Source organism: Hyaena hyaena, unplaced genomic scaffold (assembly GCF_003009895.1).
Source record: "Hyaena hyaena isolate Hyena2069 unplaced genomic scaffold, ASM300989v1 scaffold_39, whole genome shotgun sequence".
In the NCBI taxonomy this organism is placed as follows: Eukaryota; Metazoa; Chordata; class Mammalia; order Carnivora; family Hyaenidae; genus Hyaena; species Hyaena hyaena.
The window spans coordinates 1,149,482-1,170,856 of record NW_024080671.1 but is presented as its reverse complement, the minus strand read 5'-3'; the positions used below and the strand labels follow the sequence as shown (position 1 = coordinate 1,170,856).

The 21,375-nt window shown below is 35.3% G+C and overlaps 1 protein-coding gene across 3 annotated transcripts in view; it reads left to right on the top strand.

The window, feature by feature from the left end:
* ABCA5 (ATP binding cassette subfamily A member 5) overlaps positions 1-21,375 on the top strand; it is a 66,535-nt gene that overhangs the window by 16,311 nt on the left and 28,849 nt on the right. For 2 of the 3 annotated variants that reach the window (XM_039229790.1, XM_039229788.1), the window contains exons 6-17: positions 1,570-1,799; positions 3,825-3,966; positions 4,914-5,102; positions 6,525-6,672; positions 8,829-8,997; positions 10,357-10,415; positions 15,250-15,360; positions 16,831-17,006; positions 17,511-17,630; positions 19,075-19,213; positions 20,649-20,739; positions 20,932-21,071. In XM_039229790.1, coding sequence (XP_039085721.1) covers positions 1,570-1,799; positions 3,825-3,966; positions 4,914-5,102; positions 6,525-6,672; positions 8,829-8,997; positions 10,357-10,415; positions 15,250-15,360; positions 16,831-17,006; positions 17,511-17,630; positions 19,075-19,213; positions 20,649-20,739; positions 20,932-21,071 — 1,714 coding nt within the window. The remainder of the gene's footprint in view (positions 1-1,569; positions 1,800-3,824; positions 3,967-4,913; positions 5,103-6,524; positions 6,673-8,828; positions 8,998-10,356; positions 10,416-15,249; positions 15,361-16,830; positions 17,007-17,510; positions 17,631-19,074; positions 19,214-20,648; positions 20,740-20,931; positions 21,072-21,375) is intronic. The other variant, XM_039229791.1, reaches the window with a different exon arrangement.

Here is a 21,375-nt window from a genome sequence, read left to right as displayed (position 1 = left end):
ATATTTTCAGTTTAATATTTTTCAAACCCCTCTTTTATTTGATGGTTTCTAAGCATATGATTTAACATTCCATATATCTGTATTCGTCTATCTCTGTTGACCATAGGTAAAATTTATGAATGATCTTTGTTTGTAGACTTTTCCCCTTGAATGAAGGTAACTTAGTTTAAAGAAAGTGAATGATTTTATTATGTAATCATAGTAGTGGATTTCATTTTTTATTTAATAATTATCACTTATTTGCCAAGCATGGTTTCTAGTGATAAACTAATATGAATCCATTTAATCTTTAGCAGACATATGAGATGTGCTTTTTTTTTTTTTTTTAATGTTTGTTTATTTTGAGAGAGAGAGAAAGAGAGAGCATGCAAGTGCCAGCAAGGGAGGGACAGAGAGAGAGGGAAGGAATCCCAGACAGGCTCTGCACCCTGAGTGCAGAGCCTAACATGGGTATTGATTTCATAAACTGTGAGATCATGACCTGAACTGAAATCAAGTTGGATACGTCACGGACTGAGCCACCCAGGTGCCCTGAGATTTGTGCTATTATTATCTCCATTTTGCATATGGAACTGAAGCACAGGGAGGTTGGCTTTTCAAACTTCAGTTAATTAGTGACAAAGCTAATTCAAACTATGGCTTTTTGGCTCCCAAGTTTGTACCACCATGAGGATCGTGTATAAAGGCTATAGTTATAATCTAAAGATCTGCTTAGAACTTATCTGGGGTTTCACATTTCAGTAGAAATGAGTAGGAGACCTGCCTCCGTTTGTTGTTAGACTGCTATGTAGTAAAATGATGATAATAATAATGCTTTACTTCACAGGGTTGTTGTAGGAACCAAATGCTATGTGCCAGATTATCTTATAAATTCTTACAGCGTGGTGTAAATGTATTATAGATATGTAATTTTACCCAGATTCAATAATATAGAAGTTTAAGGTAAAGACCGTGAAATATAGGATATATCACTTTGATGGTGTTATATTACTTATTTGTGTTTTGGTCAAAGACCTTGACCATCCACAGCCCAGACCACACTGGGTGAATAGGCAGAGCAGATCTCATTTTAGATATTTAATTGAATGTCAGATAGAAGTATCATATGGTATAAAGTTTTATTAATCTGCCTATACATGCTGCATACATAGATTTTAAAATGATAGGACATACTATTTAAAAGAAGATTTTTTTTGTAGAGAGTCTTTCATGTTACTAATCATCATTCCTTAATTCCTCAATTTTATAAATGCATATTTTTGTTAAGATGTATATAATTGCTTAAGAGAATAATTGTTCAATTTTATTTTCTTTGACAAGCTGTTTCATCAAAGTTTGTATACTACTCAACTTCATACCATAACTTAAATGTTATGATATGCTTCCAGAATGAATCAAAGCAATAATATATGCTTGTTCTTTGATATTGGGGTCTCTCACTTTATTTCAGGTGTGTAGTTTTTGAGGATTGTATTTGTAAGAAGTTTGTATAAAATTTGGCGGTATAGTTGTCACATTTTATTGGGGATCACCAAATTCATTGGTTGTGTTCATATTTTCCTATTTTAGCTGAAGACCAATGTTTCCTTTTGGAAAGAGCTGGAGTCCACAAAAGCTGTCATTATGGGAGAAAATGCTATGGTTGAGATAGATACCTTTCCCCGAGGAGTAATTTTAATATACCTAGTTATAGCATTTTCACCTTTTGGGTACTTTTTGGCAATTCATATCGTAGCAGAAAAAGAGAAGAAGTTAAAGGAATTTTTAAAGATAATGGGACTTCATGACACTGCCTTTTGGTATGTTATTAAAAGTTTATTATTTAGTATGAGTAATAATTACATTAAATATATGTGTATCTTCAGAGTTATAATTTTGTTATTCACTCAACTTGAGGAGGTGCCTTTGTTTTGGAAGTTGAGACTAGGCAACAAACTTCAGCAATAGATTGGCTTTTTTTTACCATAAGGGAAGTGAGATTTGGAAAACTCATGTTGATATGACATGTTTAAATTTTATTTCACATTTTGTCATGATTGATGAGGTATGTTCTGTTTATTTCAGTATATATAGAACATACGAGATCTTGGAAAGTTAGAAATTAATTGCTACTGTTATAGTCGTTCCCCAGTATCATAGCATATACAAGTTATTAAAAATGTAATTAAAATGATTGAACTTTGCATATGTGGCATATAGGATTTCCCTCCTGCCCTGGGAAAAAAAAAGTTATTTGTATAAATTAAGATGAAAATATACAAATAATTTGTCAAGGAACAAATTTAAAAAATGTTTTCACAAGTGAGCTATCATAGGTCAGCATTTTTATACAATGATAATTTTATAGAGACATGCATATTTATTAACAATTCTAAGTGTATTTTCCCAAATAGGAAAATTTATTTTGGGGGAAAAGTTAATACTGTGCATGTGAGTTGATATTATAGTCCATTTTACAAAATTGTATTCCATTTAGCCCAGTGGAATACAGCAATTAATTATAACACTTTACATTACGGGGTCATTGTGTGTAGCATATTTTCTTTGCTTGTTTTTTCCTCCTATCATTTGAGTAGTTATTGGTTTTTAAGATGCACTGAGTTATTGGGGTGCCTGGGTGGCTTAGTCGGTTAAGCGTCCGACTTTCGCTTAGGTCATGATCTCGCGGTTCGTGGGTTCGAGCCCCGTGTCGGCCTCTGTGCTGACTGCCAGCTCAGAGCCTGGAGCCTGTTTCAGAGTCTGTGTCTCCCTCTCTCTTTGACCCTCCCCTGCTCACGCTGTCTCTCTCTCTCTCCTAGAATAAACAAAAATATTAAAAAAAAAAAAAGACGCACTGAGTTATTAAAGTGCTTTGTGAGGAAATGGAAGAATTTAGTTGGAAGAATTTTGGCAGATCAATTTCTCAGTGCCTCAGTTACACTTCTGTAAAACGGTAGATTCAGTTTTGGTAACGTAGGTATCTTTCAGTCCTGTTTCAGTGCTTTTATGGTAGCATATGTTAGAACATGACCTGCTAACATTAAAACAAACAAGCAGACAAACCCTAAATACTGTTGCAGTTTCATTGAACTCTGATTTGGGAAGAAATTTTGAGTTCTGTATAGTGAGTCTATTGTCAACCTTCTCGATTTTACATTGTGTAAAAGTAGTAAGTATATTATTGATTAGTGACATAGTCTTTATTGTTTAAAGTATCAAAAAGGCAAGCCATCAGAGGCTTAACTGTAGCCCAGGCCATAAAGAAAGTTGTCATTAAATTTTTTTGTATCTTAAGAAAATTGGGAGTGTTTTGCATTATTGAACTTTTGAGAATGTTGGATTTAAATTAGTCATGAATTGCTATTAATTTGTAAAGGTTTTTTTTTTTGGCTCTTGAAAAGATAATCACTATCTCTATGTCAGATTATACTTTTAACCTTTATCGTAACCAATGTTGTATTTTCTTAAAGTTTATTTATTTTGAGAGAGAGAGCACAGGCAGGGGAGGGACAGGGAGAGAGAGGGAGAGAGAAAATCCCAAGCAGGCTCCTTGCTGTCAGCACAGAGCCTGATGCAGGGCTTGATCCCATGAACCGTGAGATCATGACCTGAGCCGAAATCAAGAGTCAGATGCTTAACTGACTGAGCCATCCAGGCACCCCATATATTTTTAATTACTATTATAAGAGCATTTTCAGTAAATGGGCATACACAGGAAAGAATAAATTTAATTTTAAGAATAAAATGGTTGAAGTTTTATTTGAACTGAAATTTTTTTTTGAAATGATTTTTCTGACTGAAAGCCTATGCATTTAACCATAAATGTATTTATATTCTCATTTTAGGCTTTCATGGGTTCTTCTGTATACAAGTTTGATTTTCCTTATGTCCCTTCTTATGGCAGTCATTGCAACAGCTTCTTCACTATTCCCTCAAAGTAGCTGCGTTGTGATATTTCTACTTTTTTTCCTGTATGGGTTATCATCTGTGAGTATTTTAACTTGAAGTGGGAATAAAGAACTGTTCAAAATTGTTGATTAGTATAACAAAGTGATTATTCTTTGGTTAACTTATAGTTAGGTTACTGATAAATGACTTTGATGATACAGCATTATTGTACCTCCATATTTTTAGAAAAGGTACAAAATAGTCTCATGTTTATTTTATTTATTTTTATTTTTTAAGTTGGCTCCACGCTGTGCGTGGGCATGAGGGGCTTGAACTCATGACCCTGAGATCAAGACCTGAGCTGAGATCAAGAGTCAGATGCTTAACGACTGAGGCACCCAGGTGCCCTGATACAGTCTTACATTTATATTATAGGGTGGTGGGTGATGTGTAAAGGTATATCTTTGTAAATATAGCTCTTTGACAGTGTTGACATTCATTTGATATATTGGCTAAATGCTGCATGTTAATGGCCAGCCTTTGTGTTCCTGTGGCTCCAGTTTCTCTTTTGATTGGCTTACGTGCCCATCCATGCTGTACCACTTGTTAATTTTTTTGATGATCACTCTTGCTCTTTAACATGATAATTTGGAAACAACTCAGAGACTTCTGCATACAGTTATCTGAGTTTGTATCTCATTAACACGTGGAGTTTAACAGATAGGTTCTCTGTTTAAAACTGGTTAATTTATTGTTTTGTTCACATGTACGCATCTAACTGCAGAATCATGTGGCTGTTTATGGTTTCTATAGTGTAGAGGTAATCATGTTTGCCTATTTACATAGATAAAATGTAGTTTTTAATGTTTGCCATCTAAATTTTTAATGTATCACTATTTCTATGAAAATATCTTACCATAACATTTAGAAATTATTTTAATGTATTTTCCATTGAAAATAACTTGTTCCTTCTCAAGCAAAACTAATTTTGTTTTCATACCAGTGTATATGAACAAAGCATTAACCTTAATATTTATATTTTGCAGGTATTTTTTGCTTTAATGCTGACACCTCTTTTTAAAAAATCAAAACATGTGGGGATAGTTGAATTTTTAGTCACTGTGGCTTTTGGATTTGTTGGCCTTTTGATAGTCCTCATGGAAAGTTTTCCCAAATCATTAGTGTGGCTTTTCAGTCCTTTCTGTCAGTGTACTTTTTTGATTGGTATTGCACAGGTAGGTAATATATTTATCTTGCTGTCATGACTAAATACTTTTTCTCTCCAGTTCCATGCAGCCAGTTATACTGCAATGATACTGCCTTTGGTGTGCAAAAAAAAATTATTTTATAATTTCAACATGAGGAATGCTGTTTGAACCCTGGAATACATTTTATATGGGTTTCATTTATATTTTCTCCATTTTTAAGTTTTTCATCTATATGATGTGTTTACAAGTTTTCTACCTTGTGTATATCTCAGTAATTTATTTTCACTGCAATAGCTCAGTTTGTTAGAGGTCATTTTAAGCACCAGGTATTCCAGATTGTTCTATGGCCAGGTTACATTGCTATTTTGGTATATTTATCTCAGATGTGTACCTGGCAGAAAATTGTGAGTGGAGCAGAACAAATGTTCTTGACTGTTATTAGTCAAATAAGTAGACCTGGTGAGTTTTATTACTTTAGGTTTCATGGGATTGTCCTTCACCTAAATAATATTTATATTAATGTACTTTTAAAGTTTTTATTTGATTTTTATTAGTCTGTTTTATAGGGGCAGTCAGGTTCTGAGGGAAATATTCTTCTGAGAAACTGTTTCTTCTATAATGGAACATAAATTTGGTCACTGTGTAAAGAAAAAATATAATTACTTAAGAGATTATTCATGTTGACTGGATAGAATATTCTGATTTGTGAGACCTAAGATAGATTAATGTTTGAGTGTTGAATTAAACAAATTTTAATTACTTTAGAACTAAGAGCTGTTGTTTACCCATTTTAAGAGTCCACTGAGTTCTCCTTCACTGAGGAAAATAGATTTATAGATTCATAGGTTTTACTGCTTTTGGGAAGGACTTTTCCATTTCACAGATAAGGAAACTGAGATCCAGAATGGTGTAATTAACATTTATTCACCTCATGACAGATCTGGAATCTAAATGAGGCCTCAATCTCTAGTACATTTCTTTCTGCTCTGTCACATATATCTACTATGAATAATTCAATAGTTGTGTTAATTAATCAGAATACCTTCTCCCTTTTCAGTACTGAAAAGATGCTGGTCATAATTTTATTCTCTAATACTTAATTTGTTTGACTTCCATGTGGACCATTTGTTTACATCAATTAGCAGAACCAGCATACTTTATCTGTATTTCATTTGATAGTCATAACATTAGAATTAAATGCCCTTGGAAGAGATGTATACTAATTTTGGAAACATAACATTAAAAAGGATTGTGATAAACTTATTATTTTGGTAAAGTTTCTGTTATTTTCCTTATAAATTCTTATGACTAGTATGGTAGTTTGTTGAATCTGTTAAAAGGCCACTCTGGTCACCATCCCTCTGGATACAATGAATAACTCTAAGTAGTGTTAGCTTTTGCTTATTTGTGTCATTTTTATATAATAAAGTTGGTGTTTCTGTTTTCCAGGTCATGCACTTAGAAGATTTTAATGAAGGTGCTTTATTTTCTAATTTGACTGAAGGCCCATATCCTCTAATTATTACCCTTGTCATGCTGGCACTTCATAGTGTATTCTATGTCCTCTTGGCTGTCTACCTTGATCAAGTCATTCCAGGTATGCAGGTACCTATTGGATTTTACTTAAAAGATTTTAATTTTTTTGCTCACGTAGGGTCAACTTAGTCTAAATGTTTTCTTCTAGCCGCAGCACCCTAGTCCTATTTGTTGTTTAAACTCTTAATTTAATTTTAAATAAGTACATTTTATACCTGTGCCTTAATGACTCATGAATGAAGGGAGATTTCTGTTAAAAAGAGCAGTTTGCTGGGGCGCCTGGGTGACTCAGTTGGTTAAGCATACGACTTCGGCTTAGGTCATGATCTCACTCTTCATGGGTTTGAGCCCCGTGCTGACAGCTCAGCTCAGAGGCTGGAGCCTGTTTCAGATTCTGTGTCTCCCTCTCTTTCTGACCCTCCCCCTGCTCATGCTGTCTCTCTCTCAGAAATAAATAAAACATTTAAAAATTTAAAGAAAAAAAAAAGAGCAGTTTGCTTTGAAAACTTAAGTTTCTAACTGAATTTATCTCTGTCGTCCCTATGTTAGTCTTTGCTGGCTAAAGTATTTCACTGTTTTACCCTCTAAGGGACAGAACTATGAGGTAATCTTGTAACTCCCACCATTCTTCTTACCCATCATGCATCTATATAGCCAACTCCTGTAGATTGAAAATAATTATTAAAATAATGTAATACCTCCTTGACTTTCCCCTTTGAGTTCCTCATTACCTTTGTGCTCCAGACTGGCACTATATATGGTAACTACTAGACAATGTGGGTTTTAAAATTTGAATTAATTAAATAAATGAACAGTCCATTTCCTCGGTAGCACACGTCACCTTCCAACTGTTTAGGAAGCCACATATGGCTGTCAGTTACCATATGGTACAGTACACATGCAGGAAATTTCCGTCGCTGCAGAAGGCGTGTGGGGCACAACTCTTCAGGGCCATAGCAGTGCCTCTCGTCTCGTTGCCCGCCTCAAGCCTGTCTAAAACTTTGCCCTTCCCTTTAATCAGATTAATTGCCTGCTCAAAAATCATCTTGCTGGGCATATCCTAGTGAATTAAATTGAAACTCTTTATGTATGAATGTCTTTCCCAATACTTTTACATATTTAATCTCTCCTTTTCACTCTCTACCTCCTTACCGTGTTTTATATTCATCCAAATAGCCCTATTTACCTATTTAAACCCAGCTTCAGTGAGTCCGTTAGATTGTTTTTAGTTATTCTAAATAGAAAATTGTTTTCATTGGCTTATACAAGAAGGAAACAGATTGTTGTACTTAAAAGGAAGTTCAGAGATAGGATGGGCTCTGAATTGGTTGATTTGTTCAACTGTGTCACCAGGGACCCACATTCTCTAAGCCTTTTGCCCCCTGTGTCGTGAGGCTGGTGGATCTGCTCTTCCTGGCTGCTGTGCTCTGCTTCTTTGTTCCTGTCCAACGGAGGAGGGAGGGCCAATCTTCCCCCACCTGAACCCTTTGCTTCTGATTGGTTACGTGCTGACAGCCGGAGCAATAACAGTCCCCAGAGAATGCCACATGCTGATCAGATCAGTGAGGATCCTCTCCGCAGTCGGGATCAGATCTAGATGTGGCTGTCTAGAAGAGGATGGATATTTTTTTAAAAAATGGGAAGTGTTGGCTTTTGGGGGGAAAGAGGAGAAAATGTGTGAGCAGCCATCACCGTCTACTGTGTCTCTTCTAAGTCTCCTTTGCCTGTCCTGTTGCTGTGTTACTCTCCTGATTTTAAAAAGTTCTTCTCCATGGGTTGTATCCACTTTTCTAAGTGCTAAGTGCTAGCTGTTTTCAAAGACACGATACGGTGATACTGATTCAGGTCTTCAGGACATGTTCCCTGTTCATTCCCTGTTCCTCTTTTGAACTCTTATTAGCGCCATGCACGACATGCTTCATGTCTGCAGTGTGATCTAGGCGTTTGCTGCATATGGGCGCCCATAACGATGGGAGTTCCTTTGAGACAGAAAATGCGCTTTATTCACCTTCACATTCTCAAGTACTCTGAGCATCTCATACTGTTTATAGACTAGAATTATTTGTCAGTAAAAACATTTTTCACACAATGCTGATTTTTAATACTTTTTATGTGAACTTTAGCTCTAGGTCATGTGTTTCACATATTGCCATTATGATTTAAAATCCAATTTTTAGAAATAATTTGTGAGGGTAATTCATTTTTTTTATTTTTCAGGGGAATTTGGCTTACGGAGATCATGTTTATATTTTCTAAAGCCATCCTATTGGTCAAAGAGCAAAAGAAATTATAAGGAGTTATCAGAGGGCAATGTTAATGGAAATATTAGTTTTAGTGAAATTGTTGAGCCTGTTTCTTCAGAATTTGTGGGAAAAGAAGCCATAAGGTATGATATATTCTTTGGCAACTTAGGTATAAGAAGTATATAAATACTGCTACATTTAAATCCTATTTAAAAAAAAATGTATGTAAGTATTGTATCTTAAGAGAGGTAGCACACATCTCATGACTTTTAAAACACAGAATTAATACGGACTGTTTCTCTTTTAAGTTCTTATTTTCTTTGCAACCATTTAGAGTAAGGTTATGTTAGGTTTGAAATTTTATGTTTCAGTGGAAATTTTTAAAAGTAATGAAACCTAGTATTTATATAATTAAGCTATTTTCACATTTCCATTATGTAGATTGAAACAATACAAATTAACTTTATAATTTCACCCAGGCTGCGTTGTCTAAGTTATATAACATACTGTCCTCTCTTAATTTCATGGACGTTTAGGTATTATGACTCAGAGTATCAGTTTAATTTCAATGAACCCAAGAAATTTACTACTATGCCTTTCTAGATCAGTGAAAACCAAATATAAAAAATAACAGGAAGAAGAAAGAGAAAAGAAATAAAAGAAAAAAATGAAAGAAAAAGTGAAGTATAATATAATAAGTGTTTTTCAAATTAAGAAAAATGAATAAAAGCCAGGGAGAGGTCATATGCTTAGGATGTAATAAGTGGGTTAATGGTCTGCCTTTTCAAGGGCAAAATTGAAAGTGGTTAACAAAACCATTCATTCTTTAAGAAGTTATTTGAGACATTTAAAGTGAGTGGAATGAGAGAACCACTTCACATTTATGGATGGTTTGAAATGTGTGCTGATGTGAAATATAGCATTTGGTTTTTAATCTCCCTTAACTGTTTGACAAGTATTTGATAAATTACAAATAGAAAAGTATTAAAGATGAAAAGACATCTATAAATTGCTTGAGCCAAATGCTTTATTTTCAGAAGTTGAATATGAATGAATGACACTTAAGGTGGAGAATAGTACTGAATGCTTTTGTGGTTTCTTTAAACCTTTTATGATTATTGTCACCTCTTTTAAGTTCATTGTTTTAGGGGCGCCTGGGTGGCTTAGTTGGTTAAGCATCCGACTTTCACTTGGGTCATGATCTCGCGGTTCGTGGGTTCGGGCCCCGCGTCAGGCTCTGTGCTGACTGCCAGCTCAGAGCCTGGAGCCTGTTTCAGTCTGTGACTCCCTCTCTCTCTGACCCTCCCCTGCTCATGCTGTCTCTCTCTCCTAGAAATAAAAAGAAAAAGAAAAAGAAAAAAAAAAAGTTCATTGTTTTAGTAGGAAGGTACTTTATTATTATTCCTATTAAATATGACAGCTTTGATAAAAATACTACATATGGAAACACACAGCCTTACAATTTGTTTTAAATACTTATAGTAGAAAATGGTGTTTTTCAGAATCAGTGGTATTCAGAAGACATACAGAAAGAAAGGTGAAAATGTGGAAGCTTTGAGAAGTAAGTAGCTTTCCTCGTATCCGGTCCATGATTATAAAGTACAGATTGGAGAACAATTTCATAGTTTACGCTAAATTGAAACTTCTTTACCACAGTTTTCTCTCTTTTAGGGATACTTTCATTTATTTGCATGATTAATATTCATAATAAAATTAACATTAAAATAGTAAAAGTAAAAAGTAGTATCTATTAAAGATGAAAAATATTCAATTATTTGAACAAGTGTCTGTCCTTTTTCATTCTTGTATTTTGCATGTGTCTACATGTTAGTCACCCTTTTTTTCCTTTTCACCTAGCACAGGGTTTCTCGACCTTGGCACTACTGACATTTTGACTCTGATTATTCCTTGCTGTGGGAACTATTCTGAGAATTGTAGAATGTTTGACAATGTGTAAAGATTCTTCAAAGTGAATAGAGTATTTATATATATATATATATATATATATGCACGCACACACACGTACACATTAATAGAGAATAGGGTGAGCTGGAGGGGTGGGAGAAGGAGGGAATAAGGAGATAATTTTTAAGAAATTGGTCCACATGATTATGGGGCCTGGCAAGTCTGAAATGTGTAGGGCAGTATGGCAGCCGGGAAACTCAGGTACGAATTGCAGTTGTAGGCTTCGTCCAAAATGCACAGGGCAGGCTGTCAGGCTGGGAACTCAGGACCTCTGTGCTACGGTCTTGGGGCAGAGTCCCTCCTTCTCAGGGAGAACTGTTTTTGCTCAGCAGGCCTTCAGCTGGATCCCCAGTCTTGTTGAGGGCATCCAGATTGGAAAGGAAGCAGTGAAGCTATTTGTTTGTAGTTGATAGGAGTATAAATTTAAAAAATCTGATTCGACCTACAAAAATGTTAGTGGAACTAAAAAGTGAATTTAGTAAGGGGACAGAAGATAAGATAAATATGGGAAAACCAGTTGTGTTTCTACATACTGCTAACAGATAATTAGAAATTAAAATTAATGGGGCACCTAAGTGGCTTAGTCAGTTAAGCACTGGACTCTTGATTTTGACTCAGATCATGATCTCACAGTTTGTGAGTTTGAGCCCTGTATAAAGTTACATGCTGACAGGGTGGGATTCTCTCTCTCTCTCCCTCCCCTGCTTGTGTACTCTCTCTCAAAAATAAACTTTTAAAAAGTCCATTTTATATTAAAAAAAGAAATTAAAATTAAAAATAGCCTGTAATTATCTAAAAATGTATTTATAGATAAATCTGACAAAAGAACTGCGGATTAAAAACCACAAGATAACACTACATAGTTACTGGAATGATTAAAATTATTATTTTCTGTACACTGTGCTGTGCTCACCACACGTGTAGCCACTGTCTGTCACCACGTGACACTGTAGAATGATGAAAACAGAAAAGGCTGATCATACCAGTGTTGGTGAAGGTGGAGACCTGGAGCTCACGCAGTGCCGGAGGGAATGTGAAATGGCACAGCTGCTTTGGAAAATAGCTTGATAATTTGTGAAACAGTGAAATATACACCTAATATGTGATTTAGCCATTTTACTTGTAGGTATTTGGCCAGGAGAGGTGAAAATAATTTTATACTAAGACTTATACATGAATATTCATTGTAAACTTACTTGTCACACAAAAACTGAAAACATTCTCAGGTGCCTGTTAATAGGTGAGTGCATAAACCGTCCACGATATATCCGTACACTAGAATGCTATTCAGCATAAAAAGGAGTGAATTCTTAATACATGCCACAACATGGATGAATCTCAAAATAATTATGTTAAGGAGCTAGCAATAAAACAGTACGTAGTGTAGGATTACATTTGTATAAAATCGAAGAGGATGAACTAATCTGTAGTGAAAAAGAGCAGATCACTGGTTACCTGGAGATGGGGGAAGGGGGTGGAATAGACCAGGGGAAGACATTTTAAAGCAGCATCATTTGTGGAGATGGATATGTTCATTATCTGGATAGTGATGATGCTTTTATGGTTGTATACACGTGTCAAACCTAGCAGATTGTTTAAATTGACAAATTATTACAGGTTATTCATAATAATCTCTTTTAAATGTCTGTAGAATCTGTAATGATGTTCCCTCTCTTCATTATATATTTAGTAATTTGTAATTATTGTTTTCATTTGTTTTGCAGTGGGTTTATCAATTTTATTGATCTTTTCAAGGAATCAACTTTGTTCATTTTCTTTATCATATATGTGTCTGCTTTGTAGTTAATTTGAGTTGTGTTATTCTGTTATTTCTGTATGGTGGCTTTCTTTGGGTTTAGTTAGTTTTTCTTTTCCTAGCTTCTCTTTTAAAAAAAAAATGTTTATTTTGAGAGAGACCGAGAGCATGAGCAGGAGAGGAGGAAGGGGGAGAGAGAATGAATGAATCCCAAGCAGTCTCCGTGCTGTCAGCACAGATCCTGACACAAGGCTCCATCTTAGGAGACGATCTGAGCCAAAATTAAAAGTCAGATATTTAAGTGACTGAGCCACCTAGGTGCCCCTTCCTAGTTTCTTGATATGGAATCAGTTATTATTTCTGCCCTAACCAGTAAGCTTTAGCCACTCTAATGCTCAGTGGCTTATGGCAGTTATTTAGCTATAGCTGAGGAATCTCTGGTTTGGCTCTTCAGTCAGTTTGTGGATTATCTGGGATTGGATGGTGGTCTGGTCACATGATTGACTAACAGTCTAGTGGACTGTAGGTGGGATAATTTACCTCTTTCATATGGCCTTGCAGCCTCCAGTAAGTTTGGACTGGAAGCAGTTGAGTATTTTTTATTATGCCATTTCCCATTTTCCCCCTGTTGGCTTAGTTACACATGCCTTTCTTAGATATCACTGTAGGTATTACAACATGCATCCTTGATTTATAAGTTAGTGGTTTTACTAGATTTATAGAATAGTAAAATAAGAAAAGGAAGTCCAGGAACTTACTTTCATCCCTAATTACCTCTTTATGCCTATTCCAAATTATATACTGTTGTTCTACATATATTTTAAACCAAAGTCAATGTTATTAACATTGTTTTTAAAAGACTGTTCCATTTAAATTTACTTGTGTATTTACCATATCATTTATCTTTGTTACTTCCTGCATTTCTGATTATCCATAGGATAATTTTCCTTGTGTGTGAAAAATAATTTTTGCTGTTTAGTTCAGGTCTGCTGATGTTACATTCTCTCAGTTTTCGTTTGCAAATATAATTTTTTCACCTTTAGTTTTAAAGGATATTTCTCTGAATATCCAATTTCAGTTTGATGGTAATTTATTTTTCAGCACTTTAAAATGTAACTTGTTGTCTCCCTTTTCCATTGTTTTGGTTGCAGAGGTAACTTTTGGGTTTATTATTTCTCTGTTGTTGATAAATACTGTTACCCTGCCTGTTTTTAAAGATCTGTTTTGAGGGGCACCTGGGTGGCTCACTGGTGGATTGAGTGTCCGACTTCAGCACAGGTCATGATCTCGCAATTGGCGGGTTTGAGCGCACATTGGGCTCACTGCTGTCAGTGCACAGCCCACTTAGGATCTTCAGTCCGCCTCTCTCTGCCCCTGCCTCACTTGTGCGCTCTCTTGCGCTCCTCGCTCGCTCTCTGTCAAAAAATAAACATCAAAAAAAAAAAATTAGAGGTCTCGTTTTGGTTTTCGGCAGTTTTACTGTCACATGCCTTGGTGTTGTTTGTTTTACATTTATTCCACTTTGGTTTTACAAGTGCTTCTTGAATCTGTGGCTTGATGTCTTTCTTCTGTTTCAAAAATTTTTCAGCCATGTCTTTTCTGGTATTTTCCAGTATTGCTTCTATCCTATTTTCTCATCCTTTAGGTTTATTATTATTATTACATGTTACAACTTTTCATCTCATCCCATTTATTTTTTATGCTCTTTCTGAAATTTTTATTGTTTTTTTCCTCTCTCTGTGCTTTAGTCTAGATATTTTCCTTTGACTTTTCTTGTCATTTACTAATTTTCTATAGTTGGGCCTAATTTGATTAAACTATCTTGCTGAAATATTTTTCACTTAACTTTTCCAGTTCTTGTCTTGCCACTTGGTTCTTTCATATGGTTTTTAGTTCTTTGCCAGTGTTCTCTTGAGAGCAGGATAGCATGGAGGTTTTAGAATTTTCTCTTATGGTGCCAGTATCCACATGTCCCCTAGGTCTGGTTCTGTCCCTGTCATTTCTGTTGGGTTTTTATCTTCTCTTGCTATTTCCTGCCTGGTTGTTTTTGACAAGAGTGCTGTGTGTTGCATATGAATATTGTAGAGATGATTCGATGCTCTGGATGATGTGATCTTCCTCCAGAGAGGGTTTATTTTTGCTTCTGGCCTGCAGATCACCTCCATCAGGTCAGGCTCTGCAGTGATTCAGTGTTAGGTTTTCAGATCCCTGTCTTTTGTCCTCCTTCAATCATTGACATATGCATCCAGTGATACTTCATTTCATTTTTCTTTTATTTAAATTGAATTTCTCAAGTATTTACTTAGCTATTTATGCTGTTGGCTAGTTTCTAAGTTTTTGTTAATATGCTTACCATGGGAGCTTTTTAATACCCTTGGGAACAAATTTTTCTTTGTCTCTATGTTTCAATTATCTTAGAAAGTCCCAAAAGTGGGTACACAGAAACCCTCCCCAATATTTTGTATATTCTCGAAATCTATTAATATAAGTTTATGTTTATTACTCTTTTGCTCATACCATTGACTGTAAATAAGAATTATGCTGTTAAATATGCTAATAACTTTAAATCTGCCATTAAACATTGATTTGTTTCAAGACTGCTCAAGTATTATGCATTATTTTGTATAGCTCAACAGAAATAAAAATCACAATTGCATCTTCTTTTCTTAACTAGATTTGTCATTTGACATATATGAAGGTCAGATTACTGCATTACTTGGTCACAGTGGAACAGGAAAGAGTACTTTGATGAATATTCTTTGTGGACTATGCCCGCCTTCTGATGGTGAGAGTTTTCTGACTTAAAAAAAGCAGTTCTCGGTTTATTAGTGTTATTAACTAAGGTATCACGATATAGTTATTTATCCTTGAAACATGTACTGATTGGTTTTTTTTTTTAAATGATTTGGAACCAAGCTCAGTGTCTATAAAGGTTTTTTGCTATTTTTCGATTACACATTTTTTTCAATAGAAAATGAAAACAATTCAGTTATGTTTAATAAAAATGATCTGATTTTGTACTTATTTTATCACATATTTTGTGTTTTTCATTTTCAAGGAAGAATAAATCATTAATTGAAATTAATTTTAGATTATAGATTTAGATATCTGTAGACATTTTAGATTATAGATATAGATTTCTAAATGTGCAACAGTAATTCAAAAGGAAAGAATTTTGATAAATGACAAAACCATCTCCCACAATACAATATAAAAGCAATTTAAGAGTAATAATACTTTAAATGTATCATTGTTATAAGGGATTGCCCTATAGGTGAGAGTTTAATATGGCTGCCCCGTATTCCCACAATAACCTAATCTAGTGGCAGTACAATAAATACTCTGCTTTAATAAAGGCTGACTTTCCATGTATGGAATCTGCATTTCTTAAACTGTAGTTTAACTTTTGAAATTGGATTAATTTTGTTGCTTATCCCTAATTGTATAATTTTTCTGATGATAGTAGTGATATCTTACATTTAATAAAAACTTGTGATTTTTCTTATAATTCTCCATGCATGATCACATTGATTTAATAGTTCTGAAATTAAGTGAGATATATTAATGTTTAATTTATAGAAGAGAAAAGCTGGAATTCAGATTGACTTTCTTTAAGACCACATACCTAGTTTGGGGAAAATTTTTAGTTTCTTGGTTCTCTCCCCTATTGATTAATGCCTGGAAATGAAGGAAAATTGCTGCTGGAATAGAAGTGTAAATAATGCACCAGTATATTTATGTTCAGCACTAAGCTCTGGTTCCTTGCTTTTATTTATTTATTTATTTATTTATTTATTTATTTATTTATTTATTTCTAGGAGAGAGAGAGAGACAGTGTGAGCAGGGGAGGGTCAGAGAGAGAGGGAGTCACAGACTGAAACAGGCTCCAGGCTCTGAGCTGGCAGTCAGCCCAGAGCCCGACGCGGGGCCCGAACCCACGAACCGTGAGATCATGACCCAAGTGAAAGTCGGACGCTTAACCAACTAAGCCACCCAGGCGCCCCTCTGGTTCCTTGCTTTTTTCACTATATAATATCAACTGAAAATGCAGGAAAATGAGGTTGGAATATAAGATGGAAGCAGATCACCAATAGTATGGAAACAAGAGTGTGTTATGCCTTTGCAGTTTATCTTAATTCATGCTTTACATATTTATTACATACAAGTAGCTAAGTTATTAGTATACATTAAAGCAGATAAACTTCTGAATACTTAATGTAGTTAATATAAATTTAAACATATATTTTGCTTTTAGGATTTGCATCTATATATGGACACAGAGTCTCAGAAATAGACGAAATGTTTGAAGCAAGAAAAATGATTGGCATTTGTCCACAGTTAGATATACACTTTGATGTGTTGACAGTAGAAGAAAACTTATCCATTTTGGCTTCAATCAAAGGAATCCCAGCCAATAATGTAATACAAGAAGTATGTCATTCATACAGAAATTTTTACTTTATTCCTTATAAATTAATAACCTTCTGTAATAACTGGTATAGAAATGCCTGAAAATTGAAATAAAAACCTGTTCTGAGCCCGTAAACAGAAATTCGTTATGAAGAATTAGATGGAATTTCAATTAAATGTTTTAGCACATATAAACTGTCCTTGTCTCAATTTGAGGATACGAGCCTCTTCTTATAGGTTTTTCTTTTCTTCCTTCCTTTTCTTTCACATCTGTCTTTCTTCTTCCACTACACACACGCACGCACGCACGCCTTCAAACTGATCTTTGCACCACTTCCAAGGTGATCACAAAAGTAAAACAGACCTTTCAGCCAGGGATCATTATATATGAATACAAGTCAAAATTAAATTCTGTACTAAAATAACAATATTAAAGTTGTTATTAAAATTAGGACGTTTAAAAATTAATATTGATAATTATATAAATGGTATAATTTTAAAAATAACATTGTCCTCACATTACAGGTACAGAAAGTTTTACTAGATTTAGACATGCAGGCTATCAAAGATAATCAAGCCAAAAAGTTAAGTGGTGGTCAGAAAAGAAAACTGTCTTTAGGAATTGCTGTTCTTGGGAATCCAAAGGTAAGTAAATATTAATGTATTAAACACAAATACAATATACTGTATGTTTATATATAATAACATACTATGTAAAGTGTCACCATACATGAAATATTATACATTTTTATAGATATAATTATAGTAATAAGGTTTCAAAACTAGAATCATAAAGATAAAATGTATTTACTATATTGGTTACTTCTAGGAAGGGGAATGGAAAGGATGGACTATATGCAATGTTTTACTTATTTATTTTTTTTTAAAGATCTATAGAGGGACACTTGGGTGGCTCAGTGGGTTAAAGCATCCAACTTCACCTCGGGTCATGATCTCAATGAGTCCATGGATTCGAGCCCCGCGGTGGGCTCTCATCCAACTTCACCTCGGGTCATGATCTCAGTGAGTCCATGGATTCAAGCCCCACGGTGGGCTCTGTGCTGACAGTTTGGAGCCTGGAGCCTGCTTTGGTTCTGTGTCTCCCTCTCTCTCTGCCCCTTCCCTGCTCACGCTCTATCTGTCTCTCTCAAAAATGAATAAACATTAAAAAAAAAAAAGGGAGGGAATCTGTAGAAAATATGGCCAAAAAAATGACATTGGTTAAATTTCACTGGTGGCTATCACAGTATTATTCTAATATTCTTTATAGTTTTCTATATGTTTATAATAGTTCCTAATAAAACTTTTTAAATAGAATAAAACCAAAGGAATTGTTCAGTTTTTCACTGTCCTGCTGATTTTATTTCTGTACGTGTTTGTTCTGTGCTGTTCTCTGTCCTGTAGAAACAGAACTTTCTGAAAGAGTGCTTTGCACAGTGGTGTTCTCAGCGAGCTGCAGCCAGGAGCCCCCCGTCCCCACTATCCTGCCGCTTTTCCCTTGGCTGCTGTAGAGCTCGGGGACACCTCTGGGCTCTGGTGTTAGGTTCCTTTATCTTTCTCCCAACCCCCACCAAGATTTTGTGTTTTTAGTTTATTTTCTTACTGTTATTACACTTATGTCTTGAATCTTGCTGATATTAGTCTTTTATATTGAAACAAGGAAAATGTTCACTTGCCAAACTGTGATAATTTAAAGATTTATGCTAACTTATATATGAATGAAAAACTCAGATCTAATATACTCCTGATTGGAAATAATAATTTGAAATGGGAAAGCTTCTCAATGTACACATAAATTTATGTATTTTACTTTTTCTGAGGATTCTCTGCCATTTCCTACTCTTTTTCTTTTTTTTTTTTTAATTTTTTTTTATAGTTTATTTTTGAGACAGAGAGAGACAGAGCATGAGCGGGGGAGGGGCAGAGAGAGAGGAAGACACAGAATCAGAAGCAGGCTCTAGGCTCCAAACTGTCAGCACAGAGCCTGATGCGGGGCTCGAACCCATGAACCATGAGATCTGACCTGAGCCGAAGTCAGACTCTTAACCGACTGAGCCACCCAGGTGCCCGCCTACTCTTTTTTACACAGATACTATTGCTAGATGAACCAACAGCTGGAATGGATCCCTGTTCTCGTCATATTGTTTGGAATCTTCTGAAATACAGAAAATCTAATCGAGTGACAGTGTTTAGTACTCATTTCATGGATGAAGCTGACATTCTTGCTGGTGAGATTTTCACTTTATTTTTGTAGCATAAGGTCATGGGGCCAAAATAGGAGATGGACACAGAGATACTAAATCCTGAGGAATAAGTAAAGAAGCTGTGTGTTCTTCATAGCTGTGTGTTTTAAAAAAATTTTTTTTAATGTTTTATTTATTTCTGAGAGAGAGAGAACGTGAGCAGGGGAGGGTCAGAGAGAGAGAGAGTCACAGACTCTGAAACAGGCTCCAGGCTCCGAGCTGGCAGTCAGCACAGAGCCCGACGCGGGGCTCGAACCCACAAACCACGAGATCATGACCTGAGCTGAAGCCGGACGCTCAATCGACTGAGCCCCTTAAACTTTTAGAAAATTACATATTTTTGTGTTGGGGAGTCCTGCAGACTCTCTGAGATTCAATAATTTGGTAGAAGAACTAACAGGACTCAGCATACAGTTATCCTTATGAGTTATTACCAGAAGACTTCAAGGACACAGAACAAAATCAGCAAAGTGAAATGGCACATTGGACAAGGAGGAAACCAGACACAAACTTCCAAAAATCTTTTCCCAGTGAAGTCACACAGAATATGCTTAATTTCTCTAGCAATAAGTTGTTAATGACGTGCATCAAGTATTGTCTACTAGGAAAGCTCATTAGAGACTCCGTGCTCAAGGTTTTTACTGGGTGCTGTTCATAGAGCCCCCCGTCAACTCCCATATTCCAAAATCCCCCTCTCCCAGAAGGAAGCAAAGTGTTCAGCACAATTTACACTGTAGATTTATGTTTTCAGTAGTATCTTTTGTTCTTTAAAAAGTGTTTCGGGGCGCCTGGGTGGCTTAGTCGGTTAAGCGTCCGACTTTCGCTTAGGTCATGATCTCGCGGTTCGTGGGTTCGGGCCCCGCGTCGGGCTCTGTGCTGACTGCCAGCTCAGAGCCTGGAGCCCGTTTCAGAGACTGTATCTCCCTCTCTCTCTGACCCTCCCCTGCTCACGGTGTCTCTCTGTCTCTCTCTCTCCCCTAGAAATAAATAAAAATATTTAAAAAAAAAAAGTGTTTAAAAACTCAACATAGTGACATTTTGTTTCTGTTGCTTTTTTGTTGTTTTTACATTTGATTGTAAAGGAAATTGTGAACACACTTGCCATAGTAAGGCTATTAGGAAGAGTCTGAGGTATTTGGAGCTGTAGTGGGAAAGTAGACTCCAGAGTCAGAACTGCCTGTGTACAGTTTCTGGCTTTGTTACTTACCGGCTCTGTGAAACAGAAGCAAACTATTTTCTCATTGCCTCAATGTTCTCATTTGAAAACCAGGTAATGATAATCCAGTACCTTTAGTAAGGTTGTGGTGATTGCTTAATGATACTAACTGATATTGGTGTCTCTTGGTAATTCATAAAATATAAATGTCAATTATTAATGCTGTTACTGACTTAAAATTGAAATGTAAATCTCTGTTTGCAGATAGGAAAGCTGTCATATCACAAGGAATGTTGAAATGTGTTGGTTCTTCAATTTTTCTCAAAAGTAAATGGGGGATTGGCTACCGTCTAAGGTATCATTTCTTCTTTATTGACTTTATTCTCTATAGTATTCTTTGTCTACTGTTAATTTATTTCAGGTTTGCCATAATATTAGTAGTTTGGCTATTTTTTATGGCACTAAATTTACTTAAACCATTCAGAATTTACTTTTGGTTGTTAATTGAGTAATTGTTTAAAAAATTATGATTTTTATTTTTTTCTAGCATGTACATAGACCGATACTGTGCTACAGAATCTCTTTCGTCTCTAGTTAAACAACATATACCTGGAGCTACGGTATTACAACAGAATGATCAACAACTTGTGTATAGCTTGCCTTTTAAGGACATGGACAAATTTGCAGGTATTACTTTCAGTTTCCTGGTTGTTGAATCAGGATCTTGCATTGGGAACCGATTTTCTTGATTTACTTAGTTGTATACTTCTCTGTGTAATAATATTTACATGTTCCCAGGTGTCTGAAGTTAATATTCCATTTCTGCTTTACTTTGCTTTTGAAAATGAGAAACTGCAAGCTAACGTGGGATGTTTTTTCATTTTTTTTGTTTTTTGGTTTCTTTTTTGAACAGACAGCATGCAAGAAACTGTAAGTAAATGTATTTGCTTTTTTGTCAAGAAATAGATCACCCTCTTTGCTTAGAGGCCTC